This window comes from Orycteropus afer, unplaced genomic scaffold (genome assembly GCF_000298275.1).
Source record: "Orycteropus afer afer isolate SDZICR_OR568_19922 unplaced genomic scaffold, OryAfe1.0 scaffold00217, whole genome shotgun sequence".
Lineage (NCBI taxonomy): Eukaryota > Metazoa > Chordata > Mammalia > Tubulidentata > Orycteropodidae > Orycteropus > Orycteropus afer.
In genome coordinates this window covers 833,448-855,203 of record NW_006921804.1, presented here as the reverse complement: position 1 = coordinate 855,203, position 21,756 = coordinate 833,448, and the positions used below count along the sequence as shown (strand labels likewise).

At 52.4% G+C, this 21,756-nt stretch overlaps 2 protein-coding genes across 2 annotated transcripts in view; both read left to right on the top strand.

Moving 5' to 3' along the window:
* The first annotated feature begins 2,512 nt into the window (after nt 1-2,512).
* Nucleotides 2,513-13,423, top strand: PEAR1 (platelet endothelial aggregation receptor 1). Its single transcript, XM_007948417.1, has 22 exons — nt 2,513-2,613; nt 3,500-3,604; nt 3,937-4,040; nt 4,905-4,997; nt 5,217-5,460; nt 6,617-6,737; nt 6,929-7,065; nt 7,154-7,366; nt 7,685-7,859; nt 7,943-8,063; nt 8,798-8,961; nt 9,055-9,157; nt 9,290-9,436; nt 9,654-9,779; nt 10,795-10,923; nt 11,038-11,166; nt 11,356-11,568; nt 11,816-11,904; nt 12,015-12,147; nt 12,327-12,401; nt 12,490-12,738; nt 13,272-13,423. The coding sequence occupies exons 1-22, from the start codon at nt 2,513-2,515 to the stop codon at nt 13,421-13,423; spliced, it is 3,123 nt and encodes a 1,040-aa protein (XP_007946608.1).
* A 3,990-nt stretch (nt 13,424-17,413) lies between these two features.
* Nucleotides 17,414-21,756, top strand: part of LRRC71 (leucine rich repeat containing 71) — a 22,164-nt gene continuing 17,821 nt past the window's right edge. Inside the window, exon 1 of the mRNA XM_007948601.1 lies at nt 17,414-17,573. Coding sequence (XP_007946792.1) covers nt 17,414-17,573 — 160 coding nt within the window. The remainder of the gene's footprint in view (nt 17,574-21,756) is intronic.

The following is a 21,756-nucleotide window of genomic DNA, read 5'->3' as shown; positions in this document are numbered from 1 at the left end:
CAGCAACCCCACCTGCATGGCACCTCCTTCCTACACCTCCACTCAAGTCCTCCATGCTGCAGGTTTTGTCTACCCTGCCATGGCCTGGAGCTCTGGGGACAGATAGGGGGCAGGGAAAGCCTCGGAAGCCCTGTGTAACTTAAGAGATGAGGCTCCTCCTGGGACAAGGGTGACCATGCTGCATCCAGACAGGCTAAGCTCCAATCCGAGGGTAGGCGGCCCTTGCCAGGGCCAGAGCTGGGGTCTGGGAAGAGGGAAGAGAGGAGAAGACTGAAGGATGGAAATGGGGAGATGTGCGGAGGGCTCAGGGTCTTGCCCATGCCCCTGGCTTCCAAGCATACTGGAGACAAGGTGAGGAGGATGTTAGCAGGGGACCGGATAGAGAGAGTGCTGGAGGTAGGCACTGCTCCTGGAAAGGCAGCTTGAGCAGGGCTTCAGCTGTCTCCTCCAGGAGTGGGAGGGGATAGTTTTGGGACCTTGGAAGAAGGAGCCAACTCTGGATAAGGGGAGGGAAGGCTGGTATGGGGGGAGGGGGTATACTGGGACAGACTGGGAAGAGCACTTGAGGGACACTCTTGCCTTGGGCCTGGCTCCTTGAGGATAGGGCTGGGCTCCTCCGACAATGGTTTTCTAAGGGCAGTGCAGGGCCAACACCCTCAGAGTGGCCCATACTGCTCAGCTCAGGAGACAAGCCACTGGAAAGATGCTCTGGTCCTGGCCCCAGCTTCACATCCCACCCTCTGAACTCAGGGGGTTGGGAAGACAGAGCGCACACTCATGATCTCTGCTGCTCCCCTCATGGCCACCCCCATCCTAGTCAGGCTCTATTTCCTATTTTCAGGCTCCATATCCTGAGCACTGGGAACCCTGGGCCACTCTCCAAGTGCAGGGCTGCTCTACCCTGCTCCGGGCTCACCTCAGTTCCCCAGCCCCAGGATGCCCTAGAGGTCTGGTGAGTTCCTTGGGGACTGAGCATGAATGGCAAGAAGCACAGAGAAAAGTAGAGGTAGAGATTTGCCCTGGGGGAGCTGTGATGGGTGGGGTGGCACTGTGGCCCTGCATGATCCCAGGAGGTGGGCAGGCGGATTTTGCAGTGAGAGTGAGGTGAGCAGGAGGAGAGATGGGCCAGCCGAGTAGCTGGGAGGGTGGAGATGAGACTGCAAAAGGGATCTCTGATGAGGATGGAAGATTGTGGGTGAGATGGGGTTAAATCAGTCTATCTCTTACTTCTAGACCTGGCTGTGGGACCCTGGGAGTGTGTGGGTGGGGGGCTTGGGGTGAGGCCAGGAGGCAGGCATTCCAGAGATACTCAGGGGGGTAAGGGGCCAGCAACCACGACCTTTCCTTCTCGGAAAAATTACAAGCAGATGTGGGTGCCTCAGGAGGTCTAGAGCAGGCAGCCAGGGCAAGTTTCAGGAACACCAAACACAGAATTTGAAACCAGCAGTGGGGGTGGGAACACAGGAAGCTCAGTCTCTTCAGAGCCCGGGAGCTGAGAGAATGGCCCACCTGGGGTCCTGACCCTCTTCCCACCCACGGTCAGGCCAGGGTGAAGGAGATGGTGAGGGGCCCATTTCCAAATGGCTGATGGGGTGGTCTGCGGGAGGCAGGGGGCTTTCCCTCGTATCTCAGGCCAGATTGGGACCTCTTCAGGTGATTGCACCGAGAGTTAGAGCAGTGATGTTCTGGCAAATGTCTAACAACTGGCTCTGGGGTGTGTGTGAGGAGTGGCTGGTTTGGGATGTTTGCTGGTTTCCATGATTTAAATAATCTCACCATGCCTGATTTCAAGCTATCCACACAAACATGGAGCTGGGGAGAGATGGGTGCAATTGGCTCTGTTGAGCCTGTATGAGTCAGTTCCAGCACACCACTGGTTGGAAGGGGCCTCTTTCAAGGTCTCAAGACCCAGCCCCACTCACTGTCACATCCCATAAAACAGGAATTTCCCCACAGCATTGCACCTAGTTGGTTTTGGCCTTTGCCCATATTTATCCAGTGACCAGAGCTCACCACCTGAGATGGCTGCTTCTGATACTGAACGGCTCTGACAGTTCTTCCTGCAATTGAGCCCAAGTTGGACTCTTCATAACTTCTCATTGATTCCAGTTTCATACCTCCGCACAGGTCAGGCTCTGGGCTGGGGATTCAGAGATAAAGAGCACTGGGCCCCTGCAACAAGCAGTCATGGTCAGGAAACAGACACTAGAACAGTGGTGATTGTGAATGGAGTCAGAGAGCAGAGCAGAGAAAGGGTGGCACCTGAGCTAGATCTTGAGCGAGGAGTACTCCAGGTGATGAATGGGAGGGAGACCCTGTGGGCTGAGGAAAGGCTGGAAGGTAGGAATGAGATCTGGGGACTGGGAGCCCAGGGAGCATGGGCCAGAGGACAAGTGGCCCAGCCTCTCTGTTGCACACCCCCCTGCTTGGATCTTCACAGACCTTTGGTTCTTCACACTTCCGGCTGCAGTGCCCTTGCCTGTTCTGCAATGACTTGTTGAAGTCCTCTGCAATGTCACCACCTCTGAATCCCCTCCTTCTCCTGGCCCTGGGCCTCAGACTGGCTGGATCCCTCAGCCCCAGTGACCCCAATGCCTGCAGCTTCTGGGAAAGGTGAGAGGGGACCCCTGTTGAAGCTCAAAAACCAAACCAAACTCACTACCACTGAGTCAATTCTGACTCCTAGGGACCCCCATTAGGCTTCCAAGGCTGTAAATCTTTATGGAAGCAGATTGTCCTATCTTTCTTCTGCAGAGTGGCTGGTGGGTTAGATCTCCCAACCTTTGGGTTAGTAAGCAAATGCTTTAACCAATATACCACCAGAGCTCCTTGTGCTGGAGCTCAGGACTCCTCAGTTCTCCCTACTGGGGCTCCTCTCCCCATTCCTTCTCTTTCCCCCCTCCCTCTCTCATCCCTCTTTTTTCCTCTGTTTCTGCTTTCTTTCCCTCTCTGAGCTGTCTCTGATTCCATCCCCTTTTCTGATTTTGTCTCAATCTCTGTCCTCTCTCTGACCTTGTTCTTCTCTGTCCCCCTTTCTGTCCCTGTCCCTGTTAGGCTGGCTGAAAGACAGAACACGAGGTGGAAGCCACTCAGTGTGGATAAGCTGATGGGCTGGCCCATGAGGAACAAAGGGACAGGGTTGGGAAACAAGATCCAGGACAGAATCTGGCCAGAAATGCCACAGCCCGTCTCTGTCAGCTGGGCCCGGAAGTCTGTTGTAGCTCAATCTTCCCAGATAGAGAAGGAGATGGAGGAGGGGAGGAGAGGAAATCAAAGTATCTGGTCCAGTAGTGTGAGGGAGGAGAGGGCTCTGAACATTCCAGTTCTGGGAGGATCCCTCTAGGCTTGGGAGCTGGGATGGATGGAGGGTCCATTCTAGAAGCCCGAATACTGGGGTGGCGATTCCTCACTGTGGCCAAGCCCTAATGGCCCTGCTGCTTGTCCCTCCCTCCCTGTGCCACTTCAGGCCTCCCTCCCTGACCATGTTCCTGTCTTGCAGCTTTACCACCACCACCAAGGAGTCCCACTCCCGCCCCTTTAGCCTGCTTCCCTCGGAGCCCTGCAACAGACCCTGGGAGGGTCCCCACATCTGCCCACGGCCCACGTGAGTGCCCCTCGCCTTCCTCTCCACAGGCAGGAAGAATTGCTGCCTCAGTCTGGCTCTGGGCCCTTCATGTCACATTCTTTCCTCAGAACCTTTAAAGTGTAGAGGGAACATCTGGCTTCTTAGTGTGATACGTGTGGGTATGTGTATGAATGTATGTGTTTGGGGTGTGTGTGTCATGTACTGTATGCTTGTGATTGGGTGGGAGCAAGGAGGGAACACCCTTTCTATATCCTTCCAGCCTAGAGTGTTGGGCAGTGCCCCCAGTCCTCCCCTAGTGCCACACTGTGGTGAGGGTGGACAGCACTGAGGGCTGCTGGGGTCTCCCCCAGGGTCATCTACCGGACTGTGTACCGCCAGGTGGTGAAGACAAACCACCGCCAGCGTCTGCAGTGCTGCCAGGGTTTCTACGAAAGCAGCAGCGGGGCTTGTGTCCGTGAGTTCGGTAGAGGGAGCACCAAGCCCTCCCCATCCCCCTCTCCTGGAAATCTGCTGAGTTAGCAACTATTGGGCCAAGGAAGGGATGGGTGGGGTCCTGGAGGGGGAGGGGCCTAGCGCACCCTTCCAAGTCCTGCCCTGCTCCCATGAGGGGAAGGGGTAGAGGGGTATCCCTCTGCCCCTTTGAGTTTTACCCTTATCACCACTTGCCCTTTTTGTCAGCACCTCCCTCTCAGTGGCCACTTCAAGCCTCTGTCTTCAGGTGAACCCGTGTCCCTCAGCAGTCTTTGTGTCTCTGTCCCTAATATCCCAGAGCTTTCCTTTTGGCTATCTGTGTCTCTCTGTTACTGTGTGCCTCAGTGTGTGATGTCTGGGCCCATCTGTCTCTTCTGTCACCGTCTTTCTGTTGCTGCCTGTCCCTGACTTGCTGCTGTCCAGCTTCTCCTGACTCCCTCCCCTTACCCTGTGACCCTCAGACTGGAGCTTCTGTGTCGTCTTCTTCCCTCAGCCCTAGCCCATTGCCAGCCCCTGCAGAGAGTCCTTTCCAGCCTGACCTTACCCCCTGGCCCTTGGCCCCCACCTTCTGAATGGAAACCTGTGTCCAGTCCCTACCTGAATCAAGTCAATTTCCCCAAAAAAGTGTTTAGAGAAAGAGGCTGGGAAGCGCAGAATCTTGGAGTCTTGTCAAGTCCTCACCCTGAGCTGCTGTCCCTCAGTCTGTCTTCATCTTGGAGACAGAACTGATACTTGGAAAACTCCAGGTCCCTGGTGTGGGAGGAAGATGGGGTTAGGCTGCATAGGATAAAAGTGGGATGAAAGGCAGGGGTAGAAGCATCTTCTCACTCACACCCCTCTGCCTCAGCGCTGTGTGCCCAGGAGTGTGTCCATGGCCGCTGCGTGGCGCCCAATCAGTGCCAGTGTGTGGAAGGCTGGCGGGGTGACGACTGCTCGAGTGGTGAGTGGCTAGTGACTCCAGAGCGTGGCCTCTTGCACTCCCAGGGACACAGGACTCTCAGGCATGCCATCCCCACCAGAGCACAGGCCTTTGAGACCCTGGGGCAACTACCCACCAAAGCCTTATTGTAGTTAGCTGCCTTTTCTGAGGATCTGCCTTTTTTGGCTGTGGAAGGGCTAGACTCCATGACTACTTCTTCTTGCCCTCCTTATCCCACAGCATGTGATCCAGGCATGTGGGGACAGCAGTGTGACAAGCCCTGCAACTGTGGCAACAGCAGTTCCTGTGACCCCAAAAGTGGAGTGTGTTCCTGCCCCTCTGGCCTGCAGCCCCCTAACTGCCTTCAACCCTGCCCTCCTGGCCACTATGGTCCTGCCTGCCAATTTAGCTGCCAGTGCCATGGGGCACCCTGCAACCCCCAGACTGGAGCCTGCTTCTGCTCTCCAGAGAAAACTGGGCCCAAGTGAGTAATGAGGGGGCAACACAGTAGTGGGGTTGCAGACATAGTGCCACACAAGCATACATGGGGTTCTGAGGGGTCTCAGACAGGGTTCCAAATGTGGGGTAAAGTTGAGAGGACAAGATTCTAGTCCCAGCTCTGCCACTCATTAGCTGAGTGAACTGGGGCAAATCATTGACTTTCTATGCGCTTGTTTCATGCTGTAAAATGGGAGCAGTATGATCTGTGCTTAGTATGGTTTGTACTAACCTAAAGGTTGATAGTACAACCCACCCAGTGGCACTGCAGAAGAAAGGCCTGGCGATCTGCTTCCATAAAGATTACAGTCAAGAAAACTCTATGGGGAAGTTCTGCTCTTTAACACATGGGGTTGCCATGAGTCAGAATGACTTGATAGCAATGGGTTTGGTTTTGGTTTCTGGCCTACCTAATGCTAGGAGCTCTGGTAGCATAGTGCTTAAGGCACTTGACTGCTCACCAGAAGGCTGGTGGTTCAAACCCACCAGCCACTCCTCGGAAGGAAGGTTGGGCAATCCTACTTCCATAGTGATACTGCCTCGGAAACCCAAGGAGGGGTCGCTATGAGTCAGGGCCGACTCGACAGCAAACAACAACAACAATGCTATGACGATAACACGAAATAGCATGTGTGTGAAAGCACTTTGCAAAGTGAGACAAGAAGCCAGAGAATCCTGTTGCAAGGCAGGGCACGGGGACTGCTGGGAAATCACAAGCAGGAGAAGGTACACTTAGTTGGCATTCAAGGAAGGCTTCGTGGAGGAGGGTGCTCCAATGCAACTGATAGAAAAAATAGTAGGCAGAGGTCTTCCCCTAGAGGGAACAGCATGAGCAAAGGTGAGGAGGTAGAGTGCTGGGTGTGCGGGGAAGCACACATGCTACTTGTGACTCTGCACCACCTCAATTCCCAGCACCCTGGTGGTGTTGGGGTGTCTTCTGTGACTTCCAGCTCTAGAAACCTTTGCTTTCTGATTCCTGCAGTACCTAACAGGGAAGGGGGCTGGGACGCCCAGGGCAGGGGTGAGTCCTGTGATCAGGCTTTCCTTCCCAGGAGGGCCCACTTGCAGTTGGTCAGCTCCTGGGCTAGGAGGGAGGCGGGTATAGTTGTCTACACACTGACCTCACCCATTCTGCCCTGCAGCTGTGAGAAGCCCTGTGCCCAGGGCACTGCTGGCTTCTTCTGCCCCAGCACCTGTCCTTGCCACAATGGGGGTGTCTGCCAGGACTCCCTGAGCCCTTGCAGCTGTCCACCTGGCTGGACGGTATGTAGGGTGATATGCGTGTCTGGACAGAAATCTGTGGGTAAATCTCAACAGGGTTATGAGAAGAATGTCTGTGAAGGGGGATGGGTTCTGTGGGTGTGGGGGTGTCAAGCAATCCTGGGGCACGGAGAGGGGGTAGGGCACGGGGAGGGAGTGGGGCACTTGAGTTTATCAACCTCTCACCCTTACAGGGCACCATTTGTTCGCTGCCCTGCCCAGAGGGCTTCCACGGACCCAACTGCTCTATGGAATGTCTCTGCCACAATGGTGGCCTGTGCGACCGATTCACAGGGCAGTGTCATTGCACTCCAGGTTACACGGGGGATCGGTGCGTGGTGGTGGCGGCGCAGGCAGGAGGGGCGGAGGGCGGGGCAGGAAATGGTGATGTGGCCTGGCTCACTGGTCACGGTGCCCAGGTGCCAAGAAGAATGTCCCGTGGGCCGCTTCGGGCAGGACTGTGCAGAGACATGCGACTGTGCTCCTGGTGCCCGTTGCTTCCCCGCCAACGGCGCTTGTCTGTGCGAACATGGCTTCACCGGGGACCGCTGCACCGAACGCCTCTGCCCCGACGGACTTTATGGCTTCAACTGCCAGATGCCCTGCACATGCGATCCTCTGCACAGCCTCAGGTGGGCCGCCGGACACTGTGGTCAAGCGGTCAGGAGCGCAATATGAAAGTTCTTTGTCCCAGGAGTCACCAAAAGCCCCAGAGGCATGTCCAAAGGCGGGGCAACTCTCACAGAAGGGAAAAGGAAGGGGTCTGGGGCGGGGGTAGGGGGTGAGGAGGGACTGGGGTCCCAGCGCTCGCCTCATTCCCGCTCCAGGTATGGTCCGGAACTTCCTTATGGGCCCCCTTACTCGGGAAGTAATTGGCACCCATCACGCGGAGGGGCTGGAGAGGCGGCCGGCGGTCACAAGCTCAGACCACTCCGCGCCCCTCCCCGCAGCTGCCACCCAATGAACGGAGAATGCTCGTGCCTGCCAGGCTGGGCAGGTCTTCACTGCAATGAGAGCTGCCCCCAGGACACGCACGGGCCAGGCTGCCAGGAACACTGCCTTTGCCTCCATGGCGGCGTCTGCCAGGCTGACAGCGGCCTCTGCCGGTGCGCGCCGGGCTACACGGTGAGGCGCGCCTTGCGGCAAAAAAGGGAGGAAGCGGAGGACTGATTCCGCCCCTCTCACTCCTTCGCCCACCTCCTTTCTAGGGCCAGCACTGCGCTAGCCTCTGTCCCCCCGACACTTTTGGGGTCAACTGTTCCTCACGCTGCTCTTGTGAAAATGCCATCGCCTGCTCACCCATCGACGGCGCGTGCATCTGCAAGGAAGGTAAGGGGCTGGGGGCTGGGGGTGACAGTGGGTAGGGACAAGGGGAGAAGGACGGTCCCAAGGCTGGAGGCTGGCCAAAAGCAGAGGAGATACTACAGGGAAAGTACAGAGCCACTCCAGAGGAGCAGGGAGGTGGGAAAGTAGCCAGGCTACTTCCTTTCTGGAATATCTACTATGCTTTTTTTCTTCAACCACAGAAATCCTACTCATGGGTAAAGACCCAGGCCAGAATGCACCTCATCCCTGAACCCTACTCAGACCCTTATTCATACAGAATCACAGAAAGGCCTTGCCAGGAAAGACCTTCAAGATTTACCAGAGTAGCACACTGACACCCCTTAGGCTGAATTGTGTTGCAGATGTGTTTCGTTTGGGTAACTCTTTAGTAAATTTAACTTTCAGCCTCCAGTCCTCACCATTGCATATTGTCTTACATGCAGTCTGGATAACTCAATTCCTTTTGGGGGCCTCTGCAAGCATTTGGGTTTGCTGCCAACTGCCTTCACTTTGCAGAAGAAGAAGCCAAGACCTTGAAGGGACTGGCACATCACCTGAGATCCCTTAGCTCCCTGTTTAGCATTTAATGGTCTATCTGCTTGCCTTTTGCATGGGGCTATGAGCATCCCCCTCCCACCCCTAGCTCATAGCACAGTCTGGCATAGCCAGCACCCAGAGTGTGCTTGCTCAGGGAGGGGGCTGGGTCCCCATGCCTACCAGCAAGTCCCCTTCTCCAGGTTGGCAGCGTGGTAACTGCTCTGTGCCCTGCCTGCCTGGAACCTGGGGCTTCGGTTGCAATGCCAGCTGCCAGTGTGCCCACGGAGCAGCCTGCAGCCCCCAAACTGGAGCCTGTACCTGCTCTCCTGGGTGGCATGGAGTCCACTGCCAGCTGCCCTGCCCTGTGAGTGCTGGCCAGCCTGCCTGCCTGAGGGAGGGGAAGGAGCATGGCACCCCCAGCTGACCAGTCTTCCCCTCCCCTCACATCCTCCCCAAGAAGGGGCAATTTGGCGAAGGCTGTGCCAGTCGCTGTGACTGTGACCATGCTGATGGCTGCAATCCTGTTGATGGACAATGCCAGTGCCAGGCTGGCTGGACAGGTGAGCACTCTGGGTGTCTGGGCCCCAAGGCTGATAGGGAGTTGGGGGGAATACATCCCATGGGAAATATGTCCAGAGGAACTCCCACGGGAGAGCTCCGGGCCAGGCTGCCCTTAGCCCTCTTTCCCACAGGCATCCGTTGTCACCTGCCCTGCCCTGATGGCTTCTGGGGAACCAACTGCAGCAACACCTGTATATGCAAGAATGGGGGCACCTGCATCCCTGCAAATGGCAACTGTGTGTGTGCACCTGGATTCCGAGGTCCCTCCTGCCAGAGAAGTGAGGCTCCCTACCCTCCTCTCCTACCTGTCAGCAGTAGGGTGCATTGTCTGTGCCAGAAGCCCCTGCTCCACCCCTTTTAGTCTCTTTCTCTGGCCCCTATCTTCAGGCCAGTTACAATGGCAAGAAGGAGGAAGGGAGGGAGAGAGACAGTGGGGTCAAGGACTGATTGAGGGCTGGCTCCCGTCTCCAGTTACTGAGCACCCCTTTCCCTCAGCCTGTCAGCCTGGCCGCTATGGCAAACGCTGTGTGCCCTGCAAGTGTGCTAACCACTCCTCCTGCCACCCCTCGGATGGGACCTGCTACTGTCTGGCTGGCTGGACAGGCCCTGACTGCTCCCAGCGTACGTATGTGGTGGCTGTGTGACTGAGTTCAAGCATCATCTATATGCTGGATACTGCTGTAGGTTCTGGGGATACAGCAAGAATAGATGGGGTGGGGGGAGCCCTATCTTTCTGCATGGGAAGACTGGGAGAAGTAGTTTTTTTTTTTTTAAGTGGGAAGGGGAATCATAAACTCAGTTATGGGTATGTTTTACATTTTTGTTGCATCTTTCAGTTTATGTATTTATACATGGCTTCTTTCCCACATAAATATATGAAGATCATGGAAAAGATTAATCCAAAAAAATGAGTAAAGTTTTGAAAAAAGGAAGCAAATGGCTATTACTGTGAAAAAGGTTGGTTGTAAGCTTATCAGCAGGTAGGGTAAAGAGGACAATAATCTTGGCAAAGCGTTTTTCCACAGAATTCTGTAACAACTATGGTTCCCTTGTTAGTGTCAGAGACACAAGAAATAATGCTTTAAGTAGGATGGGCATTTATTTATTTCTCATACAAAGAGAAAAAAGTCCAGAGCAAAGAAATCCACGGTAGCTTGGAACCCTTTGGTTGTCTGGCACTGGACATGTTTTTTGAAGTGCCTATTAGAGAGCCAAAGGAGCTCTGGTGTTGAAGTGGTTAAGGCATTCGGCTGCTAACCAAAAGGCTGGTGGCTCAAACCCACCAGCGGCTCCATGGTAGAAAGATGAGGCAATCTGGTTCTGTAAAGATTTACACCTTGAAAACCCAATGGGGGTCGCTATGAGTTGAAATTGACTGGATGGCAGTGAGTACGTTTTTTGGTTTGGTATTAAAGAACCAAGTGCAGATGAGGAGTTGGCAGTTGGACGCATGATTCTGGATTTCAGAGGAGAGACTGGTTTGGAGATAGAATGTGAGTCATCGGTGTGATATTGTTTAAAGCTCTCGTGGTCCTAGGAAAAGCAATGCTGAGCTTAAGACTTCAATGATATAGGGACCAAGAGTTCATCCAGGAGGCACTGGCTCTGCCCATCCATAAGCCCTTGTCTCCTGCAGCATGCCCCCCAGGACGCTGGGGAGCCAACTGTGTCCAGACTTGCCAGTGTCGCCATGGCGGGATCTGCCAACCCCAGGATGGGAGCTGTATCTGCTCTCCAGGCTGGACTGGACACCTCTGCTTGGAAGGTACCAATACCAGGGGAACTCCAAGTCCCAGACCCTAACTTAGCCTTGCCCAAAGAGGAGACTGTAGTTTCCTGGCCCCTCTGATCCTCACCTCCCCCATGGCCCCCTCCCCAGGCTGCCCTCCAGGGATGTTTGGTACCAACTGCTCCCAGCCTTGCCAGTGTGGACCTGGAGAGAGGTGCCACCCAGAGACAGGGGCCTGTGTGTGTCCGCCAGGGCACAGCGGTGCCCCCTGCAGGATTGGTGAGTTCTCATCTAACCTCTATTGTCCCCAGGAAACCAGAAAACCAGGTATTTCTTCAGGTCTCTCTACCAGGACCTGGGCCTCTCATACCATCCCAGCCTCCCTACTGGGTGCCTCTCCCATACATGTACCCCAAACTCACCAGCAGAACTAAGACACTGCCTTGAGTGACCATCCATCCCACACAGGAAGCCAGGAGCCCTTCACCATGATGCCTACCTCTCCAGTGGTCTATAACTCTCTGGGGGCAGTGATTGGCATCGCAGTGCTGGGGTCGCTGGTGGTGGCACTGGTGGCACTGTTCATTGGTTACCGACATTGGCAAAAAGGCAAGGAGCACCAACACCTGGCAGTGGCCTACAGCAGTGGGCGGCTGGATGGCTCTGAATACGTCATGCCAGGTGAGCCGCCTTGATATGTGGGGCATAAATCAGCTGCTGGTTCATAGGCATAAGGGTGGGATAGGGTGTGGGACTCCTGGGTGCCTCTGTGAACCCAGGGGACAGGAAGTGGGGAGTTGGAGGGAGGAAGGGAAGGCAGCAGGCCAAACCACTGATCTCCTGGAACAGAACAGAAGTACTCAGCTCTCAATTCCTTCGGGCCCCTTGGCCTGCCTGAGCTGACCCCGTACCTGTGTCATTCCTGTAGATGTCCCTCCGAGCTACACTCACTACTACTCCAACCCCAGTTACCACACCTTGTCCCAGTGCTCACCTAACCCCCCGCCCCCGAACAAGGTCAGTGCTGGGGAAGGGGATACGCTGGCGGAAGGATGGGCACAGACATGGCTCTCTGGAAAGCTTCTCCCTGGCATGATACCCTCCCTACTGTGCCCCTCCCCTATTAGGTTCCAGGCAGTCAGCTCTTTGCCAGCCTCCAGGCCCCTGAGCGGCCTGGTGGAGCCTATGGGCATGATAACCATGCCACCCTGCCTGCTGACTGGAAGCACCGTCGGGAGCCCCCACCCCCTGTGGACAGGGGTAGGTGCCTGGAGCCTGGGCCTCTAGTGAGGGTAGATGTGTGCAGCCCAGCAGCCTGCTCCATCTGAGTCTGTGGGTCTGGAGAAGGGGGTTCTGGGGCCCAGTTCTAAAGAAGGAGGTACTAGTTCTGGGAAGGGGACTAGGGATCTGATTGTGAATTGCCTCCTCCTCCTTCTCAGGTAATAGCCGCCTGGACCGGAGCTACAGCTATAGTTACGGCAATAGTAATGGCCTTGGTCAGTTCTATAGTAAAGGTATGGGAACAGAGGGTGGTGAGGGAGGGGCTGAGCTGAGATTCTGCGGGTGCTTCCACTGAGCCTGCCTTCCTCCCCCCATCCTTAGGGCCCATCTCCGAGGAGGGGTTGGGGGCCAGTGTGGCTTCCCTGAGCAGTGAGAACCCCTATGCCACCATCCGGGACCTGCCCTGCCTGCTAGGGGGCCCCCGAGAGAGCAGCTATGTCGAGATGAAAGGCCCCCCGTCAGGCTCTCCTCCCAGGCAGCCTCCTCAGCTCTGGGACAACCAGAGGCAGCGACACAATGAGCCACAGAGAGACAGCGGCACCTATGAGCAGCCCAGCCCCTTGACCCATGGTAAGCTCTCCCTGTCCGCTGGACTGGGGCTAGAGAACTGGGATGAGGGTGATAGAAAGAGAAGACAGTGAGAGGATAAAGAGCAGCATGATGTGGCAACAAGAGCAAGGCCTTTGGGGTCAGACTTGGAGTCAAACCATACATGAGTAGGGGAAGTCACATTGCCTCTTGGAGCCTGTTTCCTCATCTGTAAAATGGAGTGGTGGTACCAACCCCACAGGGCTAAGCATCTGAAACAGGTTAGACTTGAAACAGACTGTACTGCACCTGAGATGGAGTTGATATCTTGGAAAGTGATAGGCTGGTGACAAAGTGTGCTTATATTCTATGAAGTGGGCAGGCCAAGGTGGCTTCTGACCCTGGCAGCTGAGGAGGTGAGAGGCTCTTGCTTAGAGCCGCACAGCCAGGTGCAGAGCTGCCCTGTGTCCAGGCTCCATCCACTTTGCTTTGGACAGAAGAGGCTGGAGAGGGAGGAGAGAAGTAGGAGGTAGAGGACTCTACTTTGTCTCATCGTGTTCTTTCTCTGTCTCCAGACCGAGATTCTTTGGGCTCTCAGCCCCCCTTGCCTCCAGGACTGCCCCCCGGCCACTATGACTCACCCAAGAACAGCCACATCCCTGGACACTATGACTTGCCCCCAGTACGGCATCCTCCCTCACCCCCACTTCGGCGCCAGGACCGTTGAGGGGCCAAGATAGTGTGGGAAAGGCCAGCACACTTTGTTCTTTGCTGCCCAAGGCTGGGGACAGAGCCTGGTGTACCATGCCAGGAGCAGGAGTGGACCGGCAGGCTGTGGACATGAACATGTTAAATGAAGGAAGCGAAGGAAGAGCCTGGGAGCCTAGCTCCCAGATGTGGGAGACACTGGTTGGCAGGATACCTGGGTTCCCATTCCCCATTGCACTGCTCCCAAGGCCCTCAGGGCCCTGTGTACATAAACTGGTGGGATGAATGATGCTGGATGTTTCTGATTTCAGATTGATCTCACAAATGTATACTGGGCACCTTTTCTGTATACTCCCTAGGTGGAGCGTGTGTGTTTTTGTGTGTGTGTATGTATATGTATGTGTGTGGGGCTTCAGAGGGGGTACCAAGCACAGGTCTTGTGCCTAGGGCACTCACTGTGTAGTACAGACGCAGTCCAAACCCAGTTAGTTTCCATGCATTCACTTGGAACCACCTCTAATCCACTGTTCAAAATATTAAACCATTAGGTTACACCTGGCCAGAAGTCTTTGTTGATGCCCCATGATTTGTATGCCAGAGTCAAAATTTACCACTGCCTTAAAGGCCCTGCTGGTCTGGCTGTCTGCCTCTGAAGAGGCTTCATCTTGAATTGTGCTCCCTGTCACTCCAGTTCCAGTCACACTGGCCTCTATGTCCTCTTGCTCCTCACACTAATTCCTGTTACAGGAACTTTGCACATCTGGAATGCTCTTCCTCCTCCATTCACCTGTTGACTCTTACTTGTCCTTCCCAACTCCTCCTCAGGGAAGTCCCCAACCCCTGTACCTATCTTTCAGAGCACTGATCACATTGTATTCATTCATCAAATACCCAGAAAAGACCTGCAGGTGCTGGACACCACTGTATTATGTCAGTTCTTTATATGATTAATTTGATTTATCTCTGCCTCCCTCACTAGATTGTAAATTCCCCAAAGGCAGGAATCTTGTGTTTATTCATAACATCTGTTCCCCTTGGCACACAGTAGGCACTCAATAAATATTTCCCAAAAGGCTGAGCGACTGAGTGAATTAAAAGTACTGGCTACATGGTAGGAGTCTGGTGGTATAGTGCCTAAGGCATTTGACTGCTAACCAGAAGGCTGGCTGTTCAAACCCACCAGCCACTCGGAAGGAAGATTGGGCAATCTACTTCTGTGGTGGCAAAAAACAAGGCTCCAGGAATTGATGGGATACCCATTGAGAGGTTTCAACAAACGGATGCTGCACTAGAAGCACTCACTCAGCTATGCCAAAAGATCTGGAAGACAGCTACCTGGCCAACTGACTGGAAAAGATTGGTATTTGTATCCATTCCAAAGAAAGGTGATCCCACAGAACGTGGAAATTACCAAACAATATTAATATTGCATGCAAGTAAAATCTTACTGAAGATAATTCAAAAAAGGTTACAGCAGTAGATTGACAGAGAGCTTCCAGAAATGCAAGCTGGATTCAGAACAGGATGCGGAACGAAGGATGTCATTGCTGATGTCAGATCGATCTTGGCTAAAGCAAAGAATACCAGAAAGATGTTTACTTGTGTTTTATTGACTATGCAAAGGCATTTGATTGTGTGGATCATAATCAATTATGGATAACAATGAGAAGAATGGGATTCCAGAACACTTAATTGTGCTCATGAGGAACTTGTACATAGACCAGGAGGCTGTCAATTGAACAGAACAAGGGGGCACTGCATGGTTTAAAATCAAGAAGGGAGTGTGTCAGGGTTGTTTTCTTTCACCATACTTATTCAATCTGTATGCTGAGCAAATAATCCGAGAAGCTGGACTGTATGAAGAAAAACGTGGAATCAGGATTGGAGGAAGACTCATTAACAACCTGTGTTATGCAAACCAGACAACTTTGCTCACTGAAAGTGAGGATGACTTGAAACACTGATAAAGACTGAAGACTACAGTCTGCAGTATGGATTACATCTCAATATAAAGAAAACAAAAATCCTCACATTACTTGGTTCCACAGTCAACGACCCATGGAAGCAGCGGTCAAAAAATCAGATGACGTATTGCACTGAGCACATCTACTGCAACAGACCTCTTTAAAGTGCTGAAGAGCAAATGTGTTTCCTTGAAGACTAAGGTACCCTTGACGCAAGCCATGGTGTTTTCAATCGCCTCATATGCATGTGAGAGCAGGACAATGAAAAAGGAAGACCAAAGACGAATCCTTGCTTTTGAGTTGTGGTTGGCAGGAATCATGAAAATACCATGGACGGCTAAAAGAACTAACAAATCTGTCCTGGAAGAAGTGCAGCCGGAATGCTCCTTGGAAGCGAGAATGGCCAGACTTCATCTCATCTACTTTGATCATACTGTAAGAAGGGACCATTCCCTGGAGAAGGATATCATGCTTGGCAAAATGGAGAGACAAAGAAAAAGGGGAAGGCCCTCAATGAGATGGATTGACGTAGTGGCTGCAACGATGGGCTCAGGTATGGCAAAGATCATGGGGCTGGCACAGGACCAGACAGTGTTTTGTTCTGCTGTACATGAGGTTGCTATGAATCAGAGAGGACTCAACGGCACCTAACAACAACTTCCATAGTGATACCGCCTTGGAAACCCAAGTCAGATGCGACTTGGTGGCAGTGGTTTTTTTTTTTTTTCCACACTGTGGTCTGTGCTTAGAGGGGCAAATTGTATACTCTGATAGCACAGAGTGCATAGTTTGCATAGGTTGGTGGCTTCCCTAAAGCGTGATATTTTTACTATGGACCAGCACAAAGGCTCAAAAGTGGGAAAGTGCTAGGAGCGAGATGGCGAGTGGAACGAAATGTGTGGGGTGGAGACAGGAAAGCGGATTAGATAGGGTATGTTCAAATGGGAGTTCGGCAGGGAGCAACAGTCAGGATCGCCACTACCTGAGGGCTTTGAATGCAAGATTTGTAGGGAGCATGCCCCGCCTCATCTACTCATTAATGGATTAACTGCATCCCCAGCCAGGCAGAAGGCTAAATAGATGAGATAGGGAATGGGAACCCAGCCAACTCTGTGGGTCTCTTTGGGTCCTTTCTAGCGGATGCCATCTACTTACCCGATAGGTGTGCGGCCTCCAGAAGGGGAGCCAGCCTCCGCGCGGACACTCCCCTCCCAGAGTCCTCCGACTGCCCAGATCCCCACTCCATCCAGCCCCACCGCCGCCACCAGGGGCTCACCCAGATTGCTCTGTGCGGTCCCTGTTCCTGCTACTCCGCCCTGGTCACGCGCTGGCCCCACCCCTCTGCTCTTCCCCGCCTCGCCATGGCCCCGCCCAGATTCTGGGCTCCAGCTCCGCCCCCTCTGCTATAGTCCCGCCCTATCCCCGCCCTCCCCGCGTCTCCTCACCATGGCCCTGCCCAGATTCTGGGCTCCCGGTCTAGCCCCGCCTCCTCCGCTCTGGTCCCGCCTCAGATCCGCTGATCTTACTGCGCCTTGGCGTCGCCCAGATCCGAGTCGCCTTAGCCCGTCTCCCTTCGCACACTAGTCAGGTCTAGCCTGGAAAGCTCTCCTCCTGTTGTGGTGACGCTGTGCTGCCCTAGACCTGCTCCCTCCATCCTGGTTCCGCCCTTACCTCGTCTCATAGCCCCGCCCCTTGTCTAGACCCATCGTAGCTCCTTCTGGTTCCTGGGCCTGCCCTAGCATCGCCCCCGCCCAAGCCCGGCAGGCTCCTCCCTCAGGGCACTTCTTACCCATCTCCCCGACCCTGCGGCGCCCCCTGTCGACCCCGCATGCGCTCTGACGTGACCGCTCTCTCCTGGGCCCGCCCACACCACGCGGTTGCCTTGGAGAGAGGGACGCGAAGGTGAATCTGTCACCTGCTGGACTGGTGTGTGGTCACGGGACAGAGACTTCTGATAGAGCTACCCCTGAGGCGAGTCCTGTAGAGTCCCATCTTGCTTCCCTGCCTCCGCGAGGGTCCCCGGAGTCGATGCGGACGGCACCGGCATGTCAGGCGAGACGAGCGCACCGGGAGCCTCTCCCAGGGCCCCGCGTCCCGGAGCCCAGAAGGCATCTGGTGCCGTGACCAAGAAGGGGGAGCGCGGGGCCAAGGAGAAGCCGGTGACCATCTTGCAGCCAGTAGGCGAGGAGGAGCCCAAAAACCCAGGTAAACTGAAGACGGCGGAGAGGGTGGGGCTCTTCGCGCTCCCACCCGCGCCGCCTCGGGAAAGCCAGGTTGACAGGGCGTTGGCGTTGTGACAGGCACTGTTGCTGGACGTGCAGAAAGAGCTCTGGTGGAAGAGACAACCAATGAACTAGGAAATAGCTAAATAGTGGACTTTCTGGTACTAAGTGCTGCTTGGGAAATGGCTTCTCGATGACCGCCACTAAAGTTCAGACATCCCAGCTTCTCTGAGCTACGCTCCAGCCTGGTGGGCTCTCCACGATCCCGCGCTCTACACGTACCTCATCTGTCTTAGGTTCCTCCAACTCTCCACTCCACGCCCTGCCCATGCTGTTCCCTAGGCCTAGAACTCTTCCCACTCCTTCCTCTAACTCCTACTTCTCTTTCAGGGTGCATAGTGTCATCTCGACCAGGAAGCCCTCTTGTCTCACCTTCTCTCCATTAGGTTCCTAGCCAACCCTGTACCAATCTCTCACCCTAGACTGTCTTCTCATCCCTCTACCCCTCACCCAACTGGACTGTGCCAGTGAAGGGAGCTCCTCCGTTTCTCTCTAGTGCTCCACTGCTAGCACAGGGCCAGCATGCAGCAGGTGCTCTGGGAGTATGTGAGGAAAAAATGTGGTACAGGTGTTTGTTTCCATCTGTCCCCTCCCGGGGTCAGCCCACACAGATGATTCTACCCAAGGAAGCCAGAGGGATGTTTAGAAATGGAAATCAGATCTTATCACTCCCATTCTCAGAACCCTTCAACCACTTCACTCTGCAATTAGAATCAGATCCAAAAGGGGCTCCTCCTGCCTCTCTGACCTCACCTCTTATGTATCCTCCTGTCTGTCCACACTCCACCACACTGGCCTCTATTTTGCCTCTGAATACAAAAAACAAAACAAAACAAACCCTCACTGCCGTAAAGTCAATTCCAGCTCAGTGACCCTCATTGGGTTTCCAAAGCTGTAAATCTTTACAGAATCAGACTGCCTCATCTTTCCTCTGTGGAGCAGCTGATGGGTCCAAACCACCAACTTTTTGGTTAGCAGCCAAATGCCTTAACCACTATACCACCATGCTTCTAAATAGGACAAGCTTTTTCCCCATCTCAAAACAGTTTTTGCTGTCTGAAATGTTCTTCATTCAATCTTTATGTGAACATTACCTCTCGTCATTCAGATCTCAGCTCAGACCTCCTCAGCCTTTCCTCATCTAAAGTAGCACTGTCCCCCTCCCATAGCCTGGAATATTTTCTTCAAAGTACCTATCTCCAAGGAGCTCTGGTAGCATAGTGCCTTAGGCACTTGACTGCTAACCAGAAGGCTGATGGTTCAAACCCACCAACCACTCCTCGGAAGGAAGATTGGGCAATCTACTTCCATAGTGATACTGCCTTGGAAACCCAAGGAGGGGTCGCTATGAGTCAGGTCCAACTCAACGCCACATAACAACAACAACAACAACAACAACCTATCTCCATAGGAAATTATCTGTCAATGATTTGCTGGTTTGTAATTCTCATCTGGAAGTCCCTCGGTAGTGTGAACTGTGAATGGTTAAGTGCTGGGCTACTGACCAAAAGTTGGTGGTTTGAACCCTGCCCAGAGTCACCTTAAGGAGCTCTGGTGGAATAATGCCTTAAGACATTTGACTGCTAGCCAGAAGGTTTGTGGTTCAAACCCACCAGCTGCTCCATGGAAAGAAGATGGGGGCAATCTACTTCCATAAAAATTTCCTCCCTTGGAAACCCAGTGGGGGTCTCTATGAGTTGGAATTGACTATGAGTCGGACTCCATGGCAGTGGGTTTTGGAAGACAGGCCTGGCAACTGGCTTCTGAAAGGTCACAGCCATGAAAATCCTATGGAAGGCGGCTCTACTCTGAAACACACGGGGTCACCATGAGCCAAAATGGACACAATGGCAACTAGCTTTTTTTTTTCCCCTCAATTTCCCACCAGAATGTCAGCTTTTTGAGGATAGAGACTTGGTCTTGTTCACTGATAGATTCTCTACATAGAACAAGGATTTGTTGAAAATTTGAATTAATGAGTCCTATAGAAGGATGGAAAGAGCACTGGACTAAGGGTGGGGGCCTGGCTTTCTGCCCTGCTCTCCTACTAAGAGGTGGTATGTTGTTGTTAGGTGCCCTCAAGTCAGTTTTGACTCGTAGGGACCCTATGTACAACAAAACAAAACACTATCTGTCCCTGCACCATCCTACAACCCTGGCTGTGCTTGAGCTCGTTATTGCAGCCACTGTGTCAATCTATCTCACTGAGAGGCTTCCTCTTTTTTGCTGATCCTCTACTTTACCAAGCATGATGTCCTTCTCTAGGGACTGATTCCTCCTGATAACATGCCAAATTATGTGAGATGAAGTCTTGTCATCCTCGCTTCTAAGGAGCATACTGCCTATACTGCTGGCAAAACAGATTTGTTCATTCTTTTGGCAGTCCATGGTACATTCACTATTCTTTGCTAATACCATAATTCAAAGGCATCAGTCCTGCAGTTTTCCTTATTCATTGTCCAGCTTTCACATGCATGTGAGACTATTAAAAATACCATGGCTTGGGTCGGGCATACCTTAGTCTTCAAAGTAACATCTTTGCTCTTTAACACTTTTGAAAAAGAGGCCTTTTGCTGTGGATTTACCCAATGCAATATTTGTTTGATTTCTTGACTGCTATATGCATGGATGTTGAGTGTGGATCCAAGTAAAATGAAATCTTTTGACAACTTCCATCTTTTCTCCATTTATCATGATGTTGCTTATTGGTCCAGTTGTGAGGATTTTTATTTTCTTTATGTTGAGGTGTAAGCCATACTCAGGCTGTAGTATGGTTGAAGTATCTTTGATCTTCATCAGTAAGTGCTTCAAATCATCTTCACTTTCAGCAAGCAAGATTGTATCATTTGCATAACAGGTTGTTAATGAGTCTTCTCATAAATATCTTGATGTCACATTCTTCTTCATATAGTCTAGATTCTCAGATTATTTGCCCAGCATGGAGATTGAATAAGTATGGTGACAGGATATAACCTTGATGTATGCTCTTCTTGATTTTAAACCATGCAATATCCCCTTGTTCTGTTCTAACGACTGCCTCTTGGTCTATATACAGGTTCTGCATGAGCACAATTAAGTGTCCTGGAATTCCCATTCTTTGCAATGTTATCCATAATTTGTTATGATCCATACAGTCAAATGCCTTTGCATAGTCAATAAAGCACAGGTAAATGTCTTTCTGGTATTCTTTGCTCTCAGCCAAGATCGATCTGACATCAGCAATTATGTCCTTGTTCCACGTTGTCTTCTAAATCTGGCTTGAATTTCTGGCAGTTGCCTGTTTATGTACTGCTGCAACTGCTTTTGAATAATCTTCAGCAGACTTTTACCTGCATGTGATATGAATGATATTGCTTGATAATTTCCTCATTCTGTTGTATCACCTTCTTTGGGAATGGGCACAAATATGGATCTCTTCCAGTTGATTGGCAGGTAGCCATCTTCCAAATTTCTTTGTATAAATAAGTGAGCACTTCCAGCATTGCATCTGTTTGTTGAAACATCTCAATGGGTATTCTATCAATTCCTGGAGCCTTGTTCTTTACCAATTTTTTCAGTGCAGCTTGGACTTCTTCCTTCAGTACCACTGGTTCTTGATCATATGCTGCCTCCTGAAATGGTTTTGGTATGTGTATTCCCTCCATCTTCTTTTGGTGCTTCCTGCATCATGCAATGTTTTGCCCATAGAACCCTTCATTATTACAACTCAAGGCTTGATATTTTTTCTTCAGTTCTTTCAGCTTGAGAAATGCCGAGCACGTTCTTTCTTCTCTTTTGATTTTCTAGCTCCAGGTCTTTGCACATTTCATTATAATACTTTACTTTGTCTTCTGGAGCCACCCTTTGAAATCTTCTGTTCAGCTCTTTTACTTCATCAATTCTTCCATTCACTTTAGCTACTCTCCATTCAAGAACAAGTTTCTGAGTCTCTTCTGACATCCATTTTGGTCTCTTCTTTCTTTCCTGTCTTTTTAATGACTGTTTGCTTTCTGCATGTATAATGTCCTTGATATCCACAACTCATCTTGGTCTCCAGTCATTGGTGTTGAGTGCATCAAATCTGTTCTTCAGGTGGTTTCTAAATTCAGGTGGGTTTTACTCAAGGT

What these genes read in the sequence shown, in the direction of transcription:
- PEAR1 (XM_007948417.1), top strand. Translation starts at nt 2,513, where the DNA reads ATGTCACCACCTCTGAATCCCCTCCTTCTCCTGGCCCTGGGCCTCAGA. An exon ending in CGCGTGCATCTGCAAGGAAG is followed by an intron (nt 8,064 to 8,797) that starts GTAAGGGGCTGG and finishes CCCCTTCTCCAG; the next exon opens with GTTGGCAGCGTGGTAACTGC. An exon ending in CTCTGAATACGTCATGCCAG is followed by an intron (nt 11,569 to 11,815) that starts GTGAGCCGCCTT and finishes TCATTCCTGTAG; the next exon opens with ATGTCCCTCCGAGCTACACT.